The following is a 26,912-nucleotide window of genomic DNA, read 5'->3' as shown; positions in this document are numbered from 1 at the left end:
CAGGGCCTTCTCTGTGGTAGCCCCCTGACTCTGGAACGCCCTCCCCAAGGACATCAGACAGCCCCCTACGTTTATTTATTTATTTCAGTTACTTATACCCCGCCCTTCTCACCCCCAAGGGGAGATTCAGGACGGCTTACAAAGGAAGGCACAATTCGATGCCTATGTCAAAAATACATACATACATAAAAGCAATTAAACAGTTAATAGGTTAAAAACATCAGTACATAACACAATAGTAAACAATCTCATGGTCAGTGTTCTTTAGGAAGAGCTTGAAGACTTTGCTATTGCGGTGTGCCTTTCCAGAATAAGAAACCCGAGCAACATGTCCCGAAAGCACTTTACTAGAGACTTAAGATTGTCCTCACATTGCACTTACCCAAAAATCCTTATATTTCCACTGTCATACTCAGCACTTTTAATCTGTACCCATCTACACTCGGCCCGGCCATAGTTTTATTGTGCTACGGTGTATTGTTTTTACTGTTTACTGTTATTGCGTAATGTTTTGATTTGCTTTATGGTTTATGTGTATTGTTGTATTATTGAGGCCTTGGCCATTGTAAGCCGCATCGAGTCCTTCGGGAGATGCTAGCGGGGTACAAATAAAGATAATAATAATAATAATAATAATAATAATAATAATAATAATAATGGGTCTATAAAGCTGGCAATTTTTATGAGAGGCAAAACAGAAACTGTCCTGTAGAAGGGCTACATCAGGGCAGAAGAACAGCCTGCTTTGCACTCCTCCTATGAGCTAGTAAGCGACTCCTATATTAAAGAGGGGGGAGAGGAACTCATGTCATGTATTTTTGGTCTCTGTCCTATGTGATTAATGCATATTTTACAGAAATGCTTTGATTTGTCTCTTTTATGGAACTGAATTTTAATGTGTATTTGTGTGATCCACCTTGAGCTGTGGGGAGAGGCAGGTAAGAAATAAAATTATTGGGTTGTTGTAGGTTTTTTTGGGCTATATGGCCATGTTCTAAAAGCATTTTCTCCTGACGTTTCGCCTGCATCTATGGCAAGCATCCTCAGAGGTAGTGAGGTCTGTTAGAACTAGGAAAAAGGGTTTATATATCTGTGGAATGACCAGGGTGGGACAAAGGACTCTTGTCTGCTGGAGCTAGGTGTGAATGTTTCAACTGATCACTTTGATTAGCATTTGATTGCTTGGCAGTGCCTGGAGCAATCTTTTGTTGAAAGGTGATTAGATGTCCTTGTGTGTCCAGGTTGGTTCATCAGGTGCTCTGCTATGGCTGACTTCTCACATCTGCAGGAGTCTACCGTATACCATGCAGCTGTGGGCAAGTCTACATAGGGACCACCAAACGCAGCATGGCCCAAACACGAATCAAGGAACATGAAAGGCACTGCAGACTACTTCAACCAGAGAAATCAGCCATAGCAGAGCACCTGATGAACCAACCTGGACACAGCATATTATTTGAGATCACAGAAATGCGGGACCACTCTTACAACCACCATGTCAGATGACACAGAGAAGCCATTGAAATCCACAAGAAGCATGTGGACAATTTCAACAGAAAGGAGGAAACCATGAAAATGAATAAAATCTGGCTACCAGTATTAAAAAACTCTAAAATTAGAACAGCACAACAACAGAGAGGAAACAAAGAAGGATATCTAAACAACTCTCAACAAAAGGTGAGAGTCACAAAAATGTGAGTCAAGCACTGAAAGGGTTAAATGGATGCAATGACTCAGAAAAAGCTGCAGTACAATATAAGGTGTGTCTGTAGCTTAGTAGCCTTCAGTGTGAGGTAGCCCTCAGTGTTAGGTTGCCTCAGTGTGAGAGAGGTATCAGTCTAAGAGAGCCCTCAGTCTGAGGTAGGCCTCAGTGGGAGAAAGGCCTCAGTCTGAGAGAGCCCTCACTGTGAGAAGGCCTCAGTGTGAGGTAGGCCAGGCTTCCTCTCACATATTTATACATGGCTATCATATCTCCTCTCAGCCTTCTCTTCTTCAGGCTAAACATGCCCAGTTCCCTAAGCCGCTCCTCATAGGGCTTGTTCTCCAGACCCTTGATCATTCTAGTCGCCCTCCTCTGGACACATTCCAGCTTGTCAATATCTCTCTTGAATTGTGGTGCCCAGAATTGGACACAATATTCCTCACTGTGAGAAGGCCTCAGTGTGAGGTAGGCCTCAGTAGGAGAAAGGCCTCAGTCTGAGAGAGCCCTCACTGTGAGAAGGCCTCAGTGTGAGGTAGGCCTCAGTGGGAGAAAGGCCTCAGTCTGAGAGAGCCCTCATTATGAGAAGGCCTCAGTGTGAGGTAGGCCTCAGTGGGAGAAAGGCCTCGGTCTGAGAGAGCCCTCACTGTGAGAAGGCCTCAGTGTGAGATAGGCCTCAGTGTTAGTAGTCCTTAGTATGAGCAGGTCTGGTGTGAGAAGCTTCGGTGAGCGAAGCCCCAGGTTGAAGGCCATCGCGTGTGAAACTTTATTGTGAAGGCTGTCATGTGTAAACAGCTACTGTGTGAAGCTCCAGTGTAACTTCGGTGTGAAAGCAGTCTCTGTGAGAACAAACCTGTTTATCTGCATGAGAAAGAAGCCCAGCATGGAAGCAAAGAAGGAAGTATAAACAACTTTATTTGTGTCATGGAAACTTTGTTCTTGTAAATAGTGCAACCATATTATTTTGCTATAAAGAAAAGCCTCCTGCGGAAGAGATAACACTAATCTGTGTGTTTTTGTTCTTTTTATCACTTTTGGCTATTAGTGCTGGGTCATGCTGTTGCTAATAAGTTACTCTGCTATACATTCATGGGGAGGGTCTTTGGTTAATAAGCCCACCCGTCCAACATGGGGACCGAAAGAAGGACCTCTTCTGTTGATCTCAGGGCCCAAACCTGAAGGAGACCTGAAGGGTAGCACATACCTGTCTCGGGCTGGTAAGGGGTGGGTCCAGACATGGCGCCTCTGGCTAGCTCAGGGGGCAACCCTGGGTGAGGGCTGCCGTTCATGGGCGGGAAGGGCGCCGTCCGAGGCTGAACTGGCTCCAAGGGGTCGCAGATTTCATAGGGGGACCGTCCGGCCTGCATGCCCTGGCCACCATTCACTGCTGGAAGAGAAGGGCACAGTTCAGAGCACAGCTGACATCTGAGATGGCCACAGAGCAACTACCAGTGATACCGAAGAAGCAAAAATCATACAAGATGACATTTGGGACACCTAAAGAGTTCATTCAGAACCACCAGAGTTGCTTCCTCACTTGCTCACACTCCCAAATGTCCCCTCTATGACGAACAGGAGAGGAAAGTGCAGCACATGTTCACGGCAGCAACATTCCTATATGCTCGATGATGGAAAAAAGGCAGAAATACCAGTGAGGATGTGGGACATGTTAAACCATGTTCATAGAATCAAAGAGTTGGAAGAGACCTCATGGGCCATCCAGTCCAACCCCCTGCCAAGAAGCAGGAATATTGCATTCAAATCACCCTTGACAGATGGCCATCCAGCCTCTGTTTAAAAGCTGTTCTTTGAAAGATAAATCATTGGACACATTCTTAGAGGAATGGAAACCTTTCTGTCAATATATCTCTGGAAGGCCTTTTAGACAGGCCCTATATCTCAGGATCTGGACCCTGAGTTTCTATTTATCCCAGATTATCTGGCATTATGGGTTCATATAATCCAGTTTAAAGCAGAAAACCTGGGATCAGATCCTGGGATATAGGGCCTGTCTGGAAAAGTCCTGAGCAAGACTGTAAGAGCTGTTCTGCAGTGCAACTCTTTGCTTTGGAGAGCAGCGGCAGCTCCTTCGTTGGAGGCTTTTAAACTGAGGCTGGATGGCTATCTGTCAGGAGTACTTTGATTGGAGTACTTTTCCTGCATGGCAGGGGGCTGGACCAGGTAGCCTGTGTGGTCTCTTCCAACTCTATGATTCTATGATTCTATGAGAAGAATAGAGTTTATGTACAGGTTTTGAGATGTAAGATATTGGGGTATTCATTTGTTGATGTAAAAACAAGCAGAATTAAAAAACTTGCTGGATATAAAGTGGAAGGAAAAAGGTCAAACTAGAGAGAAACTAACAAAAGGGAAGCAAGAAATCCTCTTTTAAATCTCATGTATATGTGTGTGTGTGTGTGTGTGTGTGTAGTGTGCGCGCACGCACGTACACACACACTGTATGGTTGCTGTGAGTTTTCCGGGCTGTCTGACCATGTTCCAGAAGCATTCTCTCCTGACGTTTCAACCACATCTATGGCAGCCATCATCAGAGGTTGTGAAGTCTGTGGGAAACTAAGCAAGTAAGGTTTATATATCTGTTAAATAATGTCAAGGGTGGAAGAAAGAGCTCTTGTCTGTTTGAGGCAAGTGTGAACTTTGCAATTGGCGAGCTTGATTAGCATTGAATAGCCTTGCAGATTCAAAGCCTGGGTGCTCCTTCATGGAGGAATCCTTTATTGAGAGGTGATTACCTGGCCCTGACTGTTTCCTGTCTGGAATTCCCCTGTTTTCTGAGTGCTGCTCTTTATTTATTTGCAGCTTCAAAGTCCGGCTGCTTCCTGCCTGGGGGAATCCTTTATTGGGAGGTGATTGCCTGGCCCTGATTGTTTCCTGTCTGGAATTCCCCTGTTTTCTGAGTGCTGCTCTTTATTTATTTGCAGCTTCAAAGCCTGGCTGCTTCCTGCCTGGGGGAATCCTTTATTGGGAGGTGATTGCCTGGCCCTGATTGTTTCCTGTCTGGAATTCCCCTGTTTTCTGAGTGCTGCTCTTTATTTATTTGCAGCTTCAAAGTCCGGCTGCTTCCTGCCTGGGGGAATCCTTTATTGGGAGGTGATTGCCTGGCCCTGATTGTTTCCTGTCTGGAATTCCCCTGTTTTCTGAGTGCTGCTCTTTATTTATTTGCAGCTTCAAAGTCCGGCTGCTTCCTGCCTGGGGGAATCCTTTATTGGGAGGTGATTGCCTGGCCCTGATTGTTTCCTGTCTGGAATTCCCCTGTTTTCTGAGTGCTGCTCTTTATTTATTTGCAGCTTCAAAGCCTGGTTGCTTCCTGCGTGGGGGAATCCTTTGTTGGGAGGTGATTGCCTGGCCCTGATTGTTTCCTGTCTGGAATTCCTCTGTTTTCTGAGTGCTGTTCTTTATTTATTTGCAGCTTCAAACCCTGGCTGCTTCCTGCCTGGGGGAATCCTTTGTTGGTAGGTGATTGCCTGGCCCTGATTGTTTCCTGTCTGGAATTCCCCTGTTTTCTGAGTGCTGCTCTTTATTTATTTGCAGCTTCAAAGCCTGACTGCTTCCTGCCTGGGGGAATCCTTTGTTGGTAGGTGATTACCTGGCTCTGATTGTTTCCTGTCTGGAATTCCACTGTTTCCTGAATGCTGCTCTTTATTTACTGTTATGATTTTGGAGTCTTTTAATACTGGTAGCCTGATTTTGTTCATTTTCATAGTTTCCTCCTTTCTGCTGAAATTGCCCACATGTTTGTGGATTTCAATGGCTTCTCTGTGTAGCCTGACATGGTGGTTATTAGAGTGGTCCAACATTTCAGAAAGGAGGAAACCATGAAAATGAACAAAATCTGGCTACCAGTATTTATAAAACTCTAACATCTGGACAGTAAATAGAGCAACATTCAGAAAATAGGGGAATTTCTGACATGAAACAATGAGGGCCAGTTAACACCTCCCAACAAAGGATTCCTCAGACAGGAACCAGCCAGGCTTGGAAACTGCAAAGCCATTAGATGCTAATCAAGGTGGTTAAATGCAACACTCACACTTGCCTCAAGCAGATAAGAGTTTTTTCTCCTGCTCTGGACATTATTCCACAGATATATAAACCTCACTTGCCTAGTTTCCAACAGACTTCATAACCTCTGAGAATGCCTGCCATAGATACAGGTGAAATGCCAGGAGAGAAAGCTTCTGGAACATGGCCAGACAGCCTGGAAAACTCACAGCAACCCAGTGATTCTGGCCTTGAAAGCCTTCAACAAGGCTGGTGGAGGCTCCTTCTTTGGAAGCTTTTAAACAGAGGCTGGATGGCCATCTGTCAGGGGTGATTTGAATGCAATATTCCTGCTTCTTGGCAGAATGGGGTTGGACTGGATGGCCCATGAGGTCTCTTCCAACTTTTTGATTCTATGATTCTATGAACATCTATATGGGGCGAAACAGTTCCTATATACTGTACTAGCTGTGCCCTGCCACGCGTTGCTGTGGCCTATAGTAAAACTTTTCAAAGTTGAGGTAGATATCTGGAGTATTATGAAAGAGAGGTACCTACCTATTCCTTCCCCCTTTTCCTCCCCCTTTCTCTCCTTTCTTCCTTCTCTACCTCTTTCTTTCTTTCACTACTTGGTTTCATCCTTCTCTCTTTCCTTCATTCCCTCCCCCTTTCTTCCTTTGCCTTTCTTCCCTCCCTGTTTGCTTCCTTCTTTCTCTTTTTATTTCCTTTTATTTCACCACCATCATAACAATAACAATAATGCAATGCATTGCCTCTGGGACCTGACACCTCTCCCATTCCCCCTAAAAGGGTCTCATAGGAATCATAGCATCATAATAATAATAATAGAAATAACAACCTTTACCCGCCACGTGTTGCTGTGGCCAATCTTCCCTCTTTCTCTCCTTCTTTCCCTCCTTCCTTCCCTCCCATCTTTCCTTCTCCTCTTCTTTCTCTATCTCTTTCCTTCCTTCCCCCTTTTGCTTTCTTTTCTGCTGTCTCTCTTTTCTTTCCTTCCATCTTTCCTTTTCTTTCCTTTTCTTCTTCCTTCTTTCTCTAACTTTCCTTCCTTCCCCCTTTTTCTTTACCTCCCTTTCTCTTTCTTCCTTCTTTCCTTCCTTCCTGTCTTTCCTAGATTTTGACAGGGCAGGAAGGGGCGGGGCGGGGTTTGGAGGTGGCGTGAAGTAAAAGGAGGTAAGATTGGGGTGGGGGAGTGATGGAGTGTGGGGTTGTGTGTGTGTGTGCAGCGGCAGGGGGAGTGATGGAGCATGGGGTTGCGTGTGTGTGTGCGGCGGCGGGGGGGAGTGATGGAGCGTGGGGTTGTGTGTGTGTGTGCGGCGGCGGGGGGAGTGGGGTTGCGTGTGTGCGTGCGGCAGCGGGGGGAGTGATGGAGCGTGGGGTTGCGTGTGTGTGTGCAGCGGCGGGGGGAGTGGGGTTGCGTGTGTGCGTGCGGCAGCGGGGGAAGTGATGGAGTGTGGGGTTGCGTGTGTGTGTGCGGCAGCGGGGGGAATGGGGTTGCGTGTGTGTGTGCGGCGGCAGGGGGAGTGATGGAGTGTGGGGTTGTGTGTGTATGTGCGGTGGGGTGTGTGTGTGTGCGGGAAGCGGCGCGGCGGGGCTTGGAGTGGGCATGGTTTCCGCAGAGGGAACGTTGGCCAGAAGGGCATGTGCGCGAGCCAGGGAACTTGCGGCTGGGCGCCAATGCGCATGCTCAGTTGTTTTGCCGTTTTGTGAGTGTGTTGTTGTGTTGTTTTTCATTTTGAGTAGATACGTTTGTACCTTGTGGGTTGTGTTATGGGCATGGGAATTTTGGTTAAGTTTCGTTGGGGTTTTTTTGAGTTTTTTTTTTGCCGTTTTGAGTGTGTTGTTGTGTTGTTTTTCATTTTGAGTAATATGTTTGTACCTTGTGGGTTGTGTTATGAGCATGGGAATTTTGGTTAAGTTTCGTTGGTTTTTTTAGAGTTTTATCCTTTTGCCGTTTTGTGAGTGTGTTGTTGTGTTGTTTTTCATTTTGAGTAGATATGTTTGTACCTTGTGGGTTGTGTTATGGGCATGGGAATTTTGGTAAAGTTTCGTTGGGGGATTTTTGAGTTTTGTTGTTTTGCCGTTTTGTGAGTGTGTTGTTGTGTTGTTTTTCATTTTGAGTAGATATGTTTGTACCTTGTGGGTTGTGTTATGGGCATGGGAATTTTGGTAAAGTTTCGTTGGGGTTTTTTTGAGTTTTGTTTCCTCGTTGGATGCCCCTAACAAATTTATATATATAGATGTTCCTATTTTAGAGTTAATTCCTAAAATGCCCACCAGAGGGCTCTCTCTCTGAATTTTTTGGGCAAAATGGGATTTTGTCACGAAAAGTTTGTTGACGAGTTTTTGGGTTAAAGAAGTGCTTTTACGGCAAACAGCATAAATCAGTAAGTGTGTCAAACTACAAACCAAATTCAATTTTGGTAAAAATTCTAACAGCAGAAACTCATGCTTATATTCTTAATTTTGGACCCTTTGGAGTTGCTAAACAGTTTGAGAAAATGGGTCAGACTTAACTTGAACATAAAACATGCTTTTATGTGCCCTTCTTGTGTTAATGTTTACCCTCCAAAATTTAAAATTTGAATGAAAAATTCTATCTGAAAAATTCCCAGAAATAAAATACAATTGCCAAAGTGAGAATCGTAAGAAAGCCAAAGTCAACACAGCCAATGATCAGGAATGCTAGAATATAATAGCCCATTGCGAGGCTATGTGAAATATATACTTTTTTATTATTTTCTGGGAAACAAAATTGTATTGTATTTCCCAGAAAATAAAATACAATTATATTCACATTTTTAAAAATGTTGCCAAAATTGAAGTGATAACTCACAGCTAGCATAATCAATGATGTAATTGACGTAGTGATAAATCACAGCTAGCATAGTCAATGATGCTGGGATGTAACTGCATTTTAGCCAATGGTGAGGATATGCTAAATATAATTGTTTTTTTTAATTTCCTGGGAAATAAAACTATTCCTAGAAATAAAATACAATTATGTTCAGTTTTATTAAAAATATTGGCATAGTTGAAGGTTGAATACAGGAGTGCCAAACGTAAGGCCTTCTAGAAGGCCTCTGAGTCTCCTTTGAGAAGAGAAAAAGTGGGGTATAAACATAATGATAATAATATTTATTATTATTTATTATTTACCCCATTTATATCCCACTGTTCTGAACCCCAAAGTGGAGTCAGGGTGGCCTTACAAAGGCAACAATTCAATGGCATATGTTAATAGAATTGGAAGAGACTTCATGGGCCATCCAGTCCCACCCCTTTCTGCCAAGAAGCAGGAAAATCACACAATACATCGGTAAATAAACAAAAACATTAAAACCAAACTCATTTAAAACATAGTATTAAAACATTAATTAAAATTGCATGATCCAAATCCAAAGCACAACTTTGTTGAAATCACCAGCAATGATAAGATCTTTGGTTGCCAGTTCAAAGCCCTGGGTCGGCGTGAGCTGCCGACTGTCACCCCAGCTTACTGTTCACCTAAGCAGTTTGAAAATTACAGTTGAGCTGTAGAGAAATTAGGTACTGCTAAAACAAGGGAGAGGAGTTATTTTATGACACCTTAAAGAAAAAAAATCAGAAAATGCTAATGACCAAAAGGAAGGAGGAAGTCCTGATGGCTTCTCGTCATAGAGGATGGCACGACAGCACCCCTGTGGCTGGATTCGAGCACAACTTTCCAAGGTGCCAAAAAGCTGGACTTCAACACAACATACCTCCTTTCTGTTCTGTCTTGTCTCTGTATTGTCTATCCAAAATGTCATTGAATGTTTGTCGTGAATGTGTAATATGTGTACCCTTGGGGAGATAGGGCGGAATATAAATAAAGTGTTGTTGTTGTTGAAACATGCAGCCAGAATAACCAATGGTGAGGAATGCTGGGAGGTGCAGTGCACCAATATTTATGAACCTCATGACTCCCAACACTGGTTTAATAGAAACGACTACAGACACTGGGCATCTTGACGTCCTATTTAACAGAAGCTGACCATCTTTATTTCCAAAAGAGGTGAAAAAGTTCCGTACAGGCAGTCCCTGAGTTACAAACATTTGACTTACAAGTGATTCCTAGTTAAGAATGGGGCTGAGACAACAGGAAGTGAAAGAAATCTACCCCTTGGAAGGGAAAATCACTCCTGGAAGAGTTATAATCATGGGGAAAAGGGGTCTCCACTGATGCTTGTTTCGACAACAAGTCTAATATTTCAAAAATCCAATGATCACAGGGACAGAAACAGAGCGACATCTTCTGAACAGGGGCACAGGCATTGGCTGGAGTTACTCTTAAAAATCTATCTGTTCCGACTTACATACACATTCAACTTAAGAGCCAACCAAACTTGGGGACTTCTTTTTTGTTGTGCAGGAACGACTAGAGAAACTGCAAGTTGCTTCTGGTGTGAAAGAATTGGCTGTCTGCAAGGACGTTGCCCAGGAGACACACGGATGTTTTACCATCCTTGTGAGAGGAAGGCTTCTCTCATGTCCCTGCATGAGGAGCTGGAGCTGTTGGAGGGAGCTCACCTGCGCTCTCCCTGGATTCGAACCTGTGACCTGTCTTCAGTCCTTAACCCACTTGCACCATTGGGGTCTCCTAACTTGGGGACTGCTTGTACTAGAAAGGGCCCTTGTCTGGCCAAAAAAACCAGCCTCTTAACTCAAAAGATCACATTCTTCTAACAATACAAGATCATTCCATGTTTGAAATAAGTTTAAATAAGGCCTGTAGTTCTAGCTCTCTGGGATCAATATGGTATTGACTCAATGGTTGAGTCTGAAAAACGCTCTGCATCCTTAATGCCCCTCCGTCTCCTGCGAGACAATCAGCCCAGCCATAATACGTCTGCCATGTAAGCCAGTCTGCCTTCCCTCTCAATAGCCCTTAAAGCCGGGTTCCACCAAGAAAGTTTTATCTGAATTGAGGAAGTCAGACCTCTCTTCCCACAAACAACAAGCAGGTCCCAGCCGAGGGCAGCCGCCTGGCCTTTGCACCAGGGATTCCTCACTGAGACAGGAGGACCAGTCAAATGGGGATCGGATGCTTCTTTTACTAACTATTAAGAGAAGGCAGTGCCTGCCTCCCCAAAGCCTCTGCACATCTGCACCATTGTTATTCACTAGCTGCCTCATCATAGAATCATAGAATCCTAGAGTTGGAAGAGACCTCATGGGCCATCCAGTCCAACCCCCTGCCAAGAAGCAGGAATATTGCATTCAAATCACCCCTGACAGATTGCCATCCAGCCTCTGTTTAAAAGCTTCCAAAGAAGGAGCCTCCACCACACTCCGGGGCAGAGTGTTCCACTGTTGAACGGCTCTCATAGTCAGGAAGTTCTTCCTCATGATATATAATTCCACAGATATATAAACCCGTTGTCCTATTTCCAACAGACCTCACTACCTCTGAGGATGCTTGCCATAGATGCAGGCGAAACGTCAGGAGAAATGCCACTAGAACATGGCCCTATAGCCTAGAAAAAACCCACAAGAACCTAGTTCTTCCTCATGTTCAGATGGAATCTCCTCTCTTGTACTTTGAAGCCATTGTTCCATTGCGTCCTAGTCTCCAAGGAAGCAGAAAACAAGCTTGCTCCCTCCTCCCTGTGGCTTCCTCTCACATATTTATACATGGCTATCCTATCTCCTCTCAGCCTTCTCTTCTTCAGGCTAAACATGCCCAGTTCTTTAAGCCTCTCCTCATAGGGCTTGTTTTTCAGATCCTTGATCATTTTAGTCGCCCTCCTCTGGACACATTCGAGCTTGTCAATATCTCTCTTCAATTGTGGTGACCAGAATTGGACACAATATTCCAGGTGTGGTCTAAGCAAAGCGGAATAGAGCATGGGGAGCATGACTTCCCTGGATCTAGACACTAGGCTCCTCTTGATGCAGGCCATAATCCCATTGGCTTTTTTTGCTGCCGCATCACATTGTTGGCTCATGCTTAACTTGTTGCCCACGAGGACTCCAAGATCTTTTTCACTTTTTCCATATATCTATATCACTGTTTCTCAACCTTTCTCGTGACGCGGCCCCTTAATACAGTTCCTCATGTTGTGGTGACCCCCAACCATACAATTATTTTTCTTGCTTCTTCACAACTGTCATTTTACTACTGTTATCAATCGTAATGTAAATATCTGAAATACAGGATGTATTTTCATTCACTGAACCAAATTTGGCACAAATACCCGATACGCCCAAATTTCAATACTGGTGGTGTGGGGGATTTTGTCATTTGGGAGTTGTAGTTGCTGGGATTTATAGTTCACCTACAATCAAAGAGCATTCTGAACTCCACCAACGATGGAATTGGGCCAAACCTGGCATACAGAATTCCCATGGCCAACAGAAAGTACTGGAAGGTCTGGTGGACATTGACCTTAGGTTTGGGAGTTGTAGTTTGCCTACATCCAGAGAGCACTGTGGACTCAAACAATGATGGATCTGGACCGAATACTCAGTATGCCCAAATGTGAACACTGGTGGAGTTTGGGGAAAATAGTTGTAGTTGCCAGGATTTATAGTTCACTTTAATCAAAGAGCATTCTGAACCCCGCATGGGATAGAATTGGGCCAGACTTCCCACATACAACCCTCATGACCAACAGAAAATACTGTGACCATGGCATAGGTGTGTGTGTATATATATATTGCATGGTCTTTAGTGACCCCTCTGACACTCCCTCGTGACCCCTCTAGGGGTCCCGACCCCCAGGTTGAGAACCACTGATCTATATGTAATTGCTTGGGCTTGGCCTCATATTAGCCCCCCCTGAGTCCCTTTGAGGAGATGGTGGTGGGGTACAAATAAAGATTATTATTATTATTATTATTATTATTATTATATCTCAGTTGTCGAAGGCTTTCATGGCTGGAATCACTGGGTTGCTGAAAGTTTTCCTTTTCATCGGTTTTTGAGATTTTGGGGGGGGGGGGTCAGGAGCGACTTGAGAAACTGCAAGTCTCTTCTGGTATAAGAGAATTGGCCATCTGTAATGACATTGCCCAGGAGACACCCGGATATTTTGATGTTTTTACCATCCCTGTGGGAGGCTTCTCTCATGTCCCCGGATGAGGAGCTGGAGCTGACAGAGGGAGCTCATCCACCCTCTCCCCAGATTCGAACCTGCAACCTGTCGATCTTTAGTTGTGGTCTAACCAAGGCAGAATAGAGAAAGGGTAGCATGACTTCCCTGGATCTAAGATATGCTGCCTTAGAACAGTGTGGGTCCATTTGGCCATGATGGCTAATCAGGGCCTGGAAAAGTTACTTATGGACAACAATTCTGAGCTAGAATTGATAATGGATACACCCCTTGTAGTATTTTAGGAGCTGGCATCCAAAAAAGTAAATTTCCCAGCCTTGTGAAGAACAGCCATAAGTTGGATCAACCTCGGCTTCTCTGAAAACTGGCATCCCTGCCCTCTGGGAATTCCTATAATAATCCTCTTTGTAAGCCATCCACGCTGGTGGCCGTGGCAGGACCTCGGGGTGGCAAATTCTGCCAATTAATCCTGCACTGCGTGAAGGAGTCCTCCCTTTTGTCCGCCCTGAATCTTGGGCGGACGTCCAGCCCACAGTTGCCACTCCAGCACCAGAGTCTTCAGGAGGAGAGGATCTTTGGCAAGCTAATAATAGGTTTAAGAGATTAAGGGCTGGGAATTCAGCAAAGTGCTGACAGGACGGATATTGTGCAGCCGTAGCCGTGCCAAAAATGGGTTGAGCGCTCTCACTGCGCATCAGGACCGGGATCTGCTATCCAGACAGGTGGCAAGAAGCATTTTCTAACCCAGGCATGGGCAAACTTGGGCCCTCCAGGTGTTTTGGACCTCAACTCCCACAATTCCTAACAACTGGTAAGCTGTTAGGAATTGTGAGACTTGAAGTCCGAAACACCTGGAGGGCCAAAGTTTGCCAGAACCACAGGGTTGTTTGAGAGCAAGGCCTTTCCAGAAGTTGCAATAGAGCTCTCCCCCGCTTAACCCAGAGTTCTCTGCATTTATGAATGTCTTGAACTGTTCAATGTATTGTCAAAGTCCTTTGTCCCACCCTGGTCATTCCACAGATATATAATCCCATTTTCCTAATTCCAACAGACCTCACTACCTCTGAGGATGCTTGCCATAGATGCAGGTGAAACGTCAGGAGAAAATGCCTCTAGAACATGGCCATATAGCCCAGAAAAACCTACAACAACCCTCTTGAACTGTTGTTTCTCCTTAGTTTTGTTCCTCCTGTGCCCTCTTCATCAGTACCTGGCCTCCTTCGGACACCAACATGACATACCCAAGTATTATCAAAGACAGACATCAATATAAAGAGCAAGTTGTATATATACATGTATAAGTCGACCTAATATATAAGTTGAGGGCAGGTTTGGGGACCAGAATGATGGATTTTGATATGACCTGTCAAAAAGCGAAGTGCCACTTTGTGGAGAAGGGAAAACACGAAGAAATGCCACTGTGAAGAGAGTAGAAGGGGTCAATGTCTCTTTTAGGTTCTCTGGGATTGACCTACCCACATGTGTCTAACTCAAGGCCCATGGGCCCAATGTGGCCCACCATGTCATGTTATGTGGCCCACCCTTCAGATAATAATAAAACTTTAAATATATTATTTATATTTATGTTGCTGGATTACAATTTCTGTATTCCTCATGACTAAAGCTGATGAGAGTTGTAATACAGGAACATCTGGAGCACTGCAGTTTATTCTATTTAGTCAGGAGAGTGGGGTTTGGATTTAGACACAATGTTTGTTGGCATGATGTTTGGCTGTCAAATGGCCTTTAACTTTTCTCCAATCTGTTGTGTTGCAATTCCCATTGTCCATAGTCTGCATGGCAGATAATCAAATTATGTGAGCTTTTATTCAATAACATCCGGGGACCCAAACTTCATAAAAACTAAAGAGCACTGACTACAATGGAAAAAAAGGATAGCTGACCGTCTGTATTCAGGAATTTGCCATCCATGGATTCAATGGCCCTTTGAGAGCAATCACAAGGCTGAGGTGGCCCTCCATGAAAATGGATTTGACACTCCTGGACTAACCTATTGCTGGGTTGCTGTGTGTTTTCTGGGCCGTATGACCATGTTCCAGATGCATTATCTCCGATGTTTCACCCACATCTATGGCAGGCATCCTCAGAGGTAGTGAGGTCTGTTGGAAACTAAACAAGTTTGTTTATATATCTGTGGAATGTCCAGGGTGGGAGAAAGAACTCTTGTCTACTTGGGGAAAGTGTAAATGTCACAATTGGCCACTTTGATTAGCACTTAATTCGCTTCCCTAGTTTCTAACAGACCTCACAACCTCTGAGGAGGCCTGTCATAGATGTGGGCGAAACATCAGGAGAGAATGCTTCTGGAACATGGCCATACAGCCTGGAAAACTTACAGCAACCAGTGATTCTGGCCATGAACGTGTTCAACAACACATTAATCTATTGCTTTGTGCTGATAAAAGTACTCACACTGACCTGTTGGTAAGTTGACTCACATTTTTGGCTTGACTTTTGTCTAGAATTTCTAGACGTATATATGTGCTACAGGGTACCCAACAGAAGAAATACGTACAGCTCATCCCAGTGGGAGTTCTTGCCGCGGTGGTCGGCTGGAGGGAAGGGGTCATGATCTCGGACTTGATGGAGATGCCACCGCTTTCGGCCGTCTCCGATCCACAGAGGCCTGGCGGCAACTGGGCGGCTTTTTCCAGCGATGGCAAGATCTGGTCGAGGTCGGAGGCGTACTGAAAGGAGAAAGGGAGGCCAGAGGTCAGCCATTTAAGGACAGATACTTAAAAAGCAACCAGTCCCAATCCTTTTGCTTTGGTTCAAGTGCTGCTGCCTCCCCACACGGCTCTCATCTTTCCCTTCACTTGTCACTGGCCATTGCCCAAAGGTTCTTTCAAATGATCCCTAGATTCCTGGTGGGAATTGTAATCAGAGATCATTTTCAAAGCCTCCCAACTTCCCTTTTCCTCCATTCTGGGGGGGGGGGGGCATGTTACCCCAAAACAATTTAAGCCATCACAAAATAGCTTGAAAACAGCAATTTTCTTTCTTTTTGTCCCCACAAAACTTTAGAACAGTGATTCCCAACCTCTGTTTGACCCTGTGCTCCTAAGCATCTTTAAAATCCGGATACCCCCTCTTCCTCTCTGTGACCTATAATTCTTCTCGTTATTGGGAACCAGGGGTTTAGAACAAGACAACCCAACTTGGTGGCACAGCGGGTTAAACTCACAACCTTGGAGGATGCCTGCCATAGATGCAGGCGAAACGTCAGGAGAGAATGCTTCTGGAACATGGCCATACAGCCTGAAAAACCTACAACAACCCAATGCAGACTGAGACCAGTTTAGTTGTGCCAGAGGAATCACTCTGCTATCTGGAAAATGACCAGAATGTGTTGGGACCACTAGACACTCCATGTAGAGAGATTTCTAACAGGATAAGAACTATTTATTTAATCATAGAATCATAGAAGCAAAGAGTTGGAAGAGACCTCATGGGCCATCAAGTCCAACCCCATTCTGCCAAGAAGCAGGAATATTGCATTCAAATCAACCCTGACAGATGGCCATCCAGCCTCTGTTTAATAGCTTCCAAAGAAGGAGCCTCCACCACACTCCGGGGCAGAGAGTTCCACGGCTGAACGGCTCTCACAGTCAGAAAGTTCTTCCTCATGTTCAGATGGAATCTCCTTTCTTGTAGTTTGAAGCCATTGTTCCTTGTCCTAATCTCCATGGAAGCAGAAAACAAGCTTGCTCCCCCCTCCCTGTGGCTTCCTCTCACATATTTAGACATGGCTATCATATCTCCTCTCATCCTTCTCTTCTTCAGGCTAAACATGCCCAGCTCCTTAAGCCGCTCCTCATAGGGCTTGTTCTCCAGACCCTTGAGGAGCGGCTTAAGGAGCTGGGCATGTTTAGCCTGAAGAAGAGAAGGATGAGCACTAGATGGGAAAAGGGGGAAAGGATGGGTGGGGATCTATAGTAACAAACCATCTTGTGTTACTGAAACCACAACACAGAGCCTGACTGGAGAGGCTGCATTGGACAGTGCGAGGTACACAAGGTGCTTGGGGAGATCAGATAAGCCTGCCCTCATAATGCTGTCACAGGAGAAATGTACATCAGGACGACTCGTTCCGTCCCGTTTGAACCAGAAAGCGGTATCACTTCCGGGACGAAGGAAACGAAGGAGAAGTGAACATCCAGAAACATTCTGTGAGTGAAAACATTGGCGAAGTGAGATGAGCCGACTGTCAAGCAGAGACTGTTCCAGTTTGGAAACAAGACATGTCAACCTTCACACACCCACACAGCAAGATGGTGGAGAGGCTGACTCAGTCCCACTCGCAAGCACACAGGCAAAAACACCCAGGAAATGGAGGAGGAGGAGGAAGGACCCTTTCAGAGCCTGAACTTTAAGTTACGACGATGCAAGGTGCTAAACCTCTGTGGGGACGTTGGTTGCCACTGCTTATTACAAAGCGAGCTTCGTGGACGCACAGCTGACTTCTCCAGCTGAGGAAATGGGCATACTTAACAAGTATAATAAATCTGTTAAGTGCCATGCAACTGTTTGTGCCTTTGCTGCAACAAACCAACAGGATTACCTGTTTCAAAAATTCACACATAGAAGGTGTATGTTTGCATTTTAAAACTCAATAAAAGGAATCACATTTGCTCCAGATAAAAACTTAGAGGGCTACATATTCTGCTCAATCTATTCTAACAACCCCCGGGGAAAAAACATCTTCCAAAATTCTTCCAAAGGATAAGAATATTTTCACCATATTTAGGGCCTTCCTGACTGTTTTAAGTCCACGTAAGTCCACGTAAGCCCCTTGTCTGTCTCCTGAGGCATCTGTATAAGGACCAAGTAGCAATAGTAAGAACTCACCATGGAACAACAGACTGGTTCAAGATTGGGAAAGGTGTATGGCAGGGTTGTATACTCTCACTCAACCTATTCAACTTGTATGCAGAACACACCATGGGACGTGTGGGACTTGACAAACACAAGGCTGGGGTTAAAATTGCTGGAAGAAACATTGACAACCTTAGATATGCAGATGATACCACATTGATGGCCGAAAGCGAGGAGGAGCTGAGGAGCCTTCTAACCAAGGTGAAAGAAGAAAGTGCAAAAGTTGGGTTGCAGTTAAACATAAAAAAAACTAAGATGATGGCAACCGGACTGGTGGATAACTGGCAAAGAGGGAGAAAATGTGGAGGCAGGGACAGACTTTGCAAAGATTACTGCAGATGCAGACTGCAGCCAGGAAATCAGGAGACGTTTCCTTCTTGGGAGGAGAGCAAGGACCAATCTCAATAAAAGAGTGAAGAGTAAAGACATCACACTGGCAACAAAGATCCACATAGTTAAAGCAATGGTATTCCCCGTTGTAATCTATGGATGTGAGAGCTGGACCAAAAGGAAGACTGAGCGAAGGAAGAGAGATGCTTTTGAACTGTGGTGCTGGAGGAAAGTTCTCAGACCGTGAGAAGATCCAACCAGTCCATACTTCAGGATATAAAGCCTGACTGCTCATTGGAGGGAAGGGTAGTAGAGGCAAAGATGAAGTATTTTGGCCAAATCATGAGAAGACACGAAAGCTTGGAGAAGACAGTGATGCTGGGGGAAATGGAAGGAAAAAGGAAGAGGGGCCGACCAAGGGCAAGGTGGATGGATGGTATCCTTGAAGGGACTGGCTTGACTCTGAAGGAGCTGGGGTGGTGACAGCCGACAGGGAGCTCTGGGGTGGTCTGGCATGAGGTCATAGAGTCAGAAGTGACTGAACAAATGAACAACAACAACAAGTTCTACTGTAACATTAGGAAGCAAGAAGTCATCCACTCCCTTTAAAGCCCTTTGAGACTCATTTAAGAGAGGAAATACAATAATACTTTTCTGTTTACTTCCTGTTTCAAGAAGTCCCTTTGATCCTAAACCAACCACAAGGTGAGTCCAAAATTTGATGAAAATACCTCCCTCTGCTATAAGGCATTTGGGCCCACAAAATGGCCCTGAAGATCAGGCGGTGGGCCCATCTCTCATTTAGAGGTTGCCCCCCATCTCAAAACAATGCCTGAGGGCCCTTCCACACAGCGCTAAATCCCAGAATATCAATGCAGGAAATCCCACAATATCTGGGTTATCTGAATCCATACTCAGATAATGTGGGATTTCATGCCTTGATATTCTGGGATATAGGGCTGTGTGGCAGGGCCCCGAGCTTCCACTTGTCTGGCTCTTCCACCAACATCTCCCGGTCCTGAAACTCATCCAAGATGTTTTTCCATAGATACCAAGAACTGGGAAACCCTGACACTTGAGCACTCTAGCTGGAGGTCAGCTGTGAATTTAAAGAGGCACGAATGGAGGGCGAAAAAGAGAAATGTGCCAAGAGTTGCCTGATCGGGACCGCTTTCCACCTGGAAACCGATGCCCTCACTGTGGGAGAACATGTGGGTCAAGAATAGGGCTTCACAGTAACCTATGTACCCACCGCCAGGACACCGAACTTGGAGGACAATCTTACTCAGACAACAAGGTATCACCTAAATAAGTAAAGTAAGTAAGCTTGGATTGTGTGTTCTTGCACGGCAGAGGATTGGCGTGGATAGCCCTGGGGATCCCTTTCAACTCGATGATTCTGTGATCTGACAGGGATCCCTTGCCCACTCTCCTCTGGCTTCCCAATGGAGTAAATGGCTTCAAAATGAGAACCGTATAGATCTGGTGGTTGTAGAAAGAGGGCTCCCACTCAACCTGCCATTCTTGTTGAGATGCCTTTCCCTTCTTCTCCTCCTCCCAGATGGCCACTGATGCAAGATCTTTATGCCTCACTTTTTCAAAGCCAGGGTTCCCTCCCACCCTCCCAAGACCCAACTTCAATACTTTGCTCCAGATTTCTTCTGGAAGAAGAACTGCAAAAGACAGCTCTGTCCGCTTAGATTAGGCTTCATCCTTCCTTCCTTTCCCACCCCCTGCCCCTCTCTCCTGTCTTTTTGCACTGACACACATTCTCCAATTTAGCAAGCCTCTCAACAAAGGGAAAAGATTGGGAAACAAGATGTGAAAGACGGGAAGGTGATCTCATCAGACACTTCGAAAAGGGGAATGGTGTAATGAGAAATCGTTGTGACACCCCGGCGCCTTAAGAAAGAAAAGGGTCCCTGACACTCTGGAGATCAACAGGTGAAGAACCAGAGCCATCTCCTCCTAATACAGCCACTGCAGACTAAAAAGTTGCGCTAAAAAGCCCTTTGGGCAATCTGCATGTTGCTTTAATTGTCCATTTATTTTGCAAAAAAATCACCCCAGAGCAGGGAGATGGCTGCCATTTCCAGGCAGACTCAAGCTGGCTTGAAAGATCTTGAAGGCTAAATCTAACAGTCGGCCCCAAGTCAATGGAAGCGCTGACTGATTAGTTTCCCATTGATTCCATGGTGGTAATAAAAGGATTTCAGTCCAATTATCTCAATAGTGGATTGGATTGCAATTGTGGAGACTCAGTCTTGGAAACCAAGTAGGGGACATCAAGCAAGTCACACTTTCTCAGCCTCAGAGGAAAGCAATAGCAAGCCTCCTCCAAATAAATGCTGTCATGAAGACCCAGTGATATAGTTTGCACAAGTTGGAAAAGACCTGAAGGCATTCAACAACATCAGCTAGAAACAGACGGGGGGAAAGGGCTGGTTGGCAGTAAAGCAATACTGGGATGGCAACCGAAAGGCCATAAAGCCCAACACTTAGCAATGGCAGGATGAAGAAGGCTAAAAGCATCCAAACAATGATGGATCTGGACCAAACTCTATATCAGGGGTCCTCAAACTTGTTAAACCGGGGACCAGTTCACTGTCCCTCAGACCATTGGAGGGCCAGACTATAGTTTCAAAAAAAAGTAAAGTCCACAGTGCTCTCTGGATGTAGGTGAACTACAACTCCAAAAGCAAAGGACACTGCCCACCAAACCCTTCCAGTATTTTCTGTTGGTCATGGGAGAACTGTGTGCCAAGTTTGGTTCAATTCCATCGTTGGTGGGGTTCAGAATGCTCTTTGATTGTAGGTGAACTATAAACCCCAGCAACTACAACTCCCAAATGACAAAATCAATTTTTTTGAGTGAAGGAGATACACTGGGTTGTTAGGTGTCTTGTGTCCAAATTTGGTGTCAATTTGTCCAGTGGTTTTTGAGTTCAGTTAATCCCACAAACGAACATTACATGGTATTGTTGAAGGCTTTCATGGCTGGAATCACTGGGTTGTTGTAGGTTTTTTCGGGCTATATGGCCATGGTCTAGAGCAGTGGTTCTCAACCTGGGGTCCCCAGATGTTTTTGGCCTACAACTCCCAGAAATCCTAACAGTTAGTAAATTGGCACGGTTTTCTGGAAGTACTCAACAAAAACACCTGGAGACCCACGGGTTGAGGACCACTGAACTATAGACTTCTCAGCTTGTATTCTCTCTATGAATCTCTAGGCCAGTGGTTCTCAACCTGGGGTCCCCAGATGTTTTTGGCCTACAACTCCCAGAAATCCTAACAGCTGGTAAACTGGCTGGGATTTCTGGGAGTTGTAGGCAAAAAACATCTGGGGACCCCAGGTTGAGAACCACTGGCCTAGAGGCATTCTCTTCTGACGTTTCACCTGCATCTATGGCAAGCATCCTCACTACCTTTGAGGATGCTTGCCATAGATGCAGGCGAAACGTCAGGAGGGAATGCCTCTAGACCATGGCCATATAGCCCAAAAAACCCTACAACAACCCGAACATTACATTTTTATTTATATAGATATTGTACTATACCATTATATTGTAATATTATTAGTAATATTACGAGCAATATAAAATATATTATTATAATATTGTATTATTATTATTATTATTATTATTATTATTATTATTATTACTACTACTACTACTATTTGAGATATTTAGATTTTCTTCCAGCCATCGAACTGCACTGAAGGACTGAAGATTGTCCATTGACCACAGTCATACCAAAAGACCTGGAGATTCCTAGAGAGAACATGAGCACAATTCAAAGTGCTGGTTTTGACCTATAAAGCCCTAAACGACTCCGGCCCAGTTTACCTGTCCGAACGGATTCTCCCCTATGAACCATCTAGGTCTTTAAGATCTTCCGGGGGGGGGGGGGTGCTCTCGGTCCCACCACTGTCACAATCGCGGTTGGTGGGGACGAGAGACAGGGCCTTCTCGATTGTGGCTCCTCGGCTTTGAAACTCCCTCCCACTGGACATTCGAACTGCTCCCTCCTTCCTGACTTTTAGGAAATTGACAAAGACTTGGCTATGGAATGCGGTTTTTGATAACTGAGTTAATAATTCTGGTCCACATGGAAGGAGAATGATGAACTGTGAATTATGACCATGAAAGTTTTGACGACTTGGCTTGTATCATTGTGATGATGATGATGTTTTTGTACTATGTTTTTAACGTGTAATGATGACGCATTGTGTGGTTTGTAATTTTTTGTATATGAACACATGTTGTGAACCGGATCTGAGTCCCTCTTGGAGGTGAGAAGATCGGTATAGAAAACTTCTAAATAAATAAATAAATAAATTACTCAAATCCGCAAAAGTCAAACCCAACTGCATTTAACTTTTGTTAAGTCACCTCAAATCCTGGTTTGGGGGAAGGAAGAAGCAGAATACAATGAAGCGGAGTAAATAAATGCCAGCAAAACCCACTATGGAGAGCATAGAGCTGCAACCTCCCTTGTCCGGCAGCCAGGTGTTCTATAAACATACAGAGTAAGTAAACAAGTAAATATTCAGGCATCCAGAGCAGCGCTGTGTTTTGACACAAGGGCGAAAGCGGGCTTTCCAGGATGTGCTCTGCATACCAAGCAGCCTCCTCCTGGGCCCATTGATAGAAAGGATTAACAAGCCTTGTCCATGTTGTCCCCTCCCTCGGCTTTTGGGGAAAGGAGTAGCGCGCTATTCTCCTATTCACAGCCCGCGGTAATGAATATTTATACCCTGAAATCTCTCTTTGAGGGAACTGTCATTGCTGTTTAATAACTCTATTATGAGAGCTCACGATCCCTCAATGTTGCCGGTTCCCAGGCAGCCCACTAACTAACCAACAGAAGGCAGGCAGGCAAGCATCCCAGATGGGTTTTAAACCCACTCCCACCCTTGAGACATGCTGGGTCTTTGGGTTCAGGAAACCCTGAGAACTGATAAGTCCAGGCCTCCCGAAAACATGAGAACTTTTTGCTGTTGGGTCAAACCAGGGAAGCTTATGGAACGGAGCATCTGCTGCACCAACAGGATCCATGGGTCAGTCCACAAAATGCCACTCGTTTAAGACATCAGATGTAATGCTTCTCCTCGCTTACTAAAGTCCAGAATCCTATTAGCAGCATAATCTAGATTTTTAATTGTATTTTTTTTACTTATTATTGTACATCGCACAAAGATTACCTCGATCCACTGTCCCCACTACATCAGAATCTTTCACGACCAAGCAGAATACTACAGGTACCAAAGGTATAGCAAATAATAATAATAAAATAAATAAAATATAAAAAAGAGGGGGGTGGGTGGAGTTGGGGTGGAGAAGTGTCCAGCGATCGCAGGGCACTTTGGTGGAGTAGCCAGACATTCTGGCTTGGAGCTGCTTTGATGTCTAAGAGGCCACAACATGGGATGGATGGAGCAGACAGCAAGAAATTGTATTCCTTTAGGCTTTAGGAGGTGCCCTCCTGGTGGCGCAGCGGGTTAAACCGCTGAGCTGCTGAACTTGCTGACCAAAAGGTTGGTGGTTTGAATCAGGGGAGTGGGGTGAGCTCCTGCTGTTAGCCCCAGCTTCTGCCAACCTAGCAGTTCAAAAACATGCAAATGTAAGTAGATCAATAGATACCACTATGGTGGGAAGACAACAGTGACCTAGGAGGCGTCTACGGAAAACGCCGGCTCTTTGGCTTAGAAATGGAGATGAACACTACTCCCCAGGGTTGGACACAACTAGACTTAATGTCAAGGGGAAACCTTTACCGTTACCAAGCCAAGGTTTCTATACTTCTGCCCACATGGACCTATTATCCGTTTGCTCCTCAGTGCTAAGCCACCTGTCCTACTTTAACTAAGCCATTAGTAGCACCCGCCTGACTCTAATCATGAATGGGACAGCATACACATGTGTGTTTTTCCCCAAACAGGAAAGCCCTCTTTTTGGGGAGACCCACCTGTCCCTGTGGCTGCATCTTCCCCTCCTCCTGCTTGGGAGTCACACTGCAGGATTCCAGTTGCTCCGGGTTCTCTTTCACCTTCACGTCATCCAGGCTCAAGGTGGGGTTAGAGGCCAGCTCCTTTTCATCCTTGTCAAGCAGGTAGCGGAGGAGCTGGTGGTCCTTGGACTCCTTCTTCTTCATTGCCTCGGCCTCCAGCCTCATGTCCGGGGTTCCCGGGCCTTGGTTCTGTGAGGCGTTCCCGCCAGCCACACCGTCTTTTTTGTCGTGCTCCATGGCCAGGGAGTTAATGTCCGAGGGGCTGCCCTCCTGAAGGAGCCGGTGCAGGATCTTGTGTCGCTCGGTGAGGGAGCTGTGAGAGGAGGGACAGGCGCTGCCCACAGGGTTCCCGGAGGAGGGGGTCCCGGAGGTGCCCGTGCAAGACAAAGGCTCTTTGCAGCTGGTGTCGGCGTCCGCGTGCCGCAACTGCTCCTGAGCCGTGGTGGCCAAGAGCTGGACTAGCTTCTGGCTGGTGGCCTGTAAGCACTTGCTGTCCCCCTCTGAGAGTCTGTCGCTGCCGTGCAGCAAGCTAGAGTCCAAAGGCTTGTTGTCGCCCGAGATGCTGTCAGAATGGGCCATGCCACACAGGATGGAGCCCATCTCCTTGCTGTCCTTTGGCTCCGTTTTCATGGGCGGCATGCTCATCCGGCTGGGCGAGTTCTGGTTGCTCAGCTGCCGCAAAACAGGGGAGGGGGTTGAGTAGCCCACTGGGGGGCTGGGCCCTTCTCTCAGTCCTTGCATGGAGTTTAAGGGGGTGCCGGGGTAAGGCCTGTTGCCGACAGCACTGCCGGCACCGCAGCCGCCCATCATGCCCACGGGGGAGTGTGTGGTGGGCATTGTGGGGGAAAAGGGGTTGCTTGGCACTCTGGGCCGATGGACCAATCCTGGGCTGACCCGATGCCTGGGGGACATGAACTGTGGCGGGGTGACCCCGGGGCTGTTCATGGGGGAGCTGCTGAGGTTCATGGCGTGGCTGCTGTTCTGGGGAGCAGCCTGTCCCTGGCTTAAGGCAACGTTCGGTCCCATCTGGCTCCCCGGTGAACATCCAAAGCCTGTTGGGCCGGTGGCGGGAGCACCCCCGCTATTGGCATGCAGACCCGGTCCTGGCGGGTGGCCCGGATTGGCCGGTAACATGTTTCCATTGTTGGTGGGAGGGAGTTGGGTAGACAGAGGCATGCCTTGCCCCGGGGAAATGTTGGGGTTCAGAGAGGGATTGACGCGAGGAAGAGGCATTCCGGAGTTAGTGTTATCTTGAGGTGACAGTGGGCCATGTTCCCTGAATCAAGGCAAAATGAAAAAAAGAAAATTAGATGTATTTATTTATTTATTTATCACATTTTTACCCTGCCCTTCTCAACCCCGAAGAAGACTCAAGGCAGCTTCACACCAGGGAAACTCCGGTGGCACTGGCACAATGGGTTAAACCCTTGCACTGGCATGACTGAAAGACCTCCATGTATTTAAGAAGGGATGCATAGTAAAGGTCCAGAAATTATGTGTAACAATTGTACAAATTTGTTTCATTCAAACCATGTGGGTATTCTGTCCTTAATCTAAAAATCCAGTATGCTTCTCTCCGTAGAAGTTTGTTGTGGAAATCAATTTGTTGAGAATGAGTGACCATTTCAAGGATATGGAACTTAAAGTGTTCTGGGCTATGGTGTGAATCATCAAAGTGTTTGTAGAGTATAGACTCCCTGGAATGGTTTCTGATTTTACTCCTATGTTCAATAATCCTAGATCTTATCTCTCTGCGAGTTTGACCCACATAGGAAAGATTGCAGCTACAAATGAGTAAATAAACTAATCCCTTTGAGGTGCAGGTCGCAAAATGGGAAAATTTGAATTCAAATGATAGATGTGGATGTATGAGAATTTTAGTTTCCACCAGTAGCGAACAAACTGAACAGTGTCCACAACGGTAGTTGCTGACCAAACCGACCTAGGGGACGGGGTTCTGTGGGCTACATCTGAGTGTACTAATATGTCACCAATATTTCGAGTCCTTTTGTGTGCTATCAATGGGGGTTTCTCGCATCCTGGGATATCTCTAATAAGATTCCAGTATTTCCTGACTGTTCTAATGGCCAGATTAGACGTGTTTGTAAGAGTGAGTGGCCATATCAATCTATCAACTTCAGGTCTGGTTGTGTCCTTTAAAAGTTTAGATCTAGGGGTATTGGCAACTTTTGAAAACGATGATTGTATGATGTGTTCAGGATATCCTCTGTTTCTAAACTGATGTTTAGTCAAATTATAATCCGGCCCTCCAACAGTTTGAGGGACTGTGACCTGGCCCTCTGTTTATAAAGTTTGTGGACCCGTGCTTTAGAGCTTCTAGAGTTCGAAAACTGCCTGCGCAGGCACAGGAAAATCCATATGTCTGCATTTCACAGGGACCACGCAGAGGAAGGATCCATTTCTTCTCTTGCAACTGCCCTAGAAAAAAAAGCATGTGGCCAATTCAATGGCCAGTTCCCATGTAACATCTTTTCATGCACAGGCTTTTGTGAAAGTCATTGGAAAAGGATTCCAGTGCAGGGAACATGACCAAGGAAGGATCCGCCAAAGTCAGAGCAAGCTTAGAGAGCCATCTGATGTCATATTTGGTTTCATAGAAAGAGGTTGGAGGCAAAAGCCAAGAGGCATCCAAGATTTGCTTCGGGGGCCCTGTGCTTGCCTTGGCAGGCTTCTCATTTAAACATTCCTCCATTCCTGGCTTGAGTGTCAGCCCCACCATTAAGGAATCATTATAATTTAACCATTCAGCTCGCAATAACGGCAAGCAATGGCCCCCAAAAAGGAGGAAGGATGGTCTACGTACAAGCACACGCACAGAGGATCGTGAAAACAGCTCATTTCCAAGAATACAAAACGGC

At 45.6% G+C, this 26,912-nt stretch overlaps 1 protein-coding gene across 3 annotated transcripts in view; it reads right to left on the bottom strand.

The window, feature by feature from the left end:
• Positions 1-26,912, bottom strand: part of LOC137095803 (nuclear receptor coactivator 1-like) — a 79,781-nt gene that overhangs the window by 28,059 nt on the left and 24,810 nt on the right. For 2 of the 3 annotated variants that reach the window (XM_067462633.1, XM_067462641.1), the window contains exons 7-9: positions 23,992-25,309; positions 15,335-15,506; positions 2,904-3,086 (exon numbers count right to left, since the gene is read on the bottom strand). In XM_067462633.1, coding sequence (XP_067318734.1) covers positions 2,904-3,086; positions 15,335-15,506; positions 23,992-25,309 — 1,673 coding nt within the window. The remainder of the gene's footprint in view (positions 1-2,903; positions 3,087-15,334; positions 15,507-23,991; positions 25,310-26,912) is intronic. The other variant, XM_067462635.1, reaches the window with a different exon arrangement.

Source organism: Anolis sagrei, chromosome 1, assembly GCF_037176765.1.
Source record: "Anolis sagrei isolate rAnoSag1 chromosome 1, rAnoSag1.mat, whole genome shotgun sequence".
Taxonomy (NCBI): Eukaryota; Metazoa; Chordata; class Lepidosauria; order Squamata; family Dactyloidae; genus Anolis; species Anolis sagrei.
This window is presented reverse-complemented; position numbering and strand designations above follow the sequence as displayed.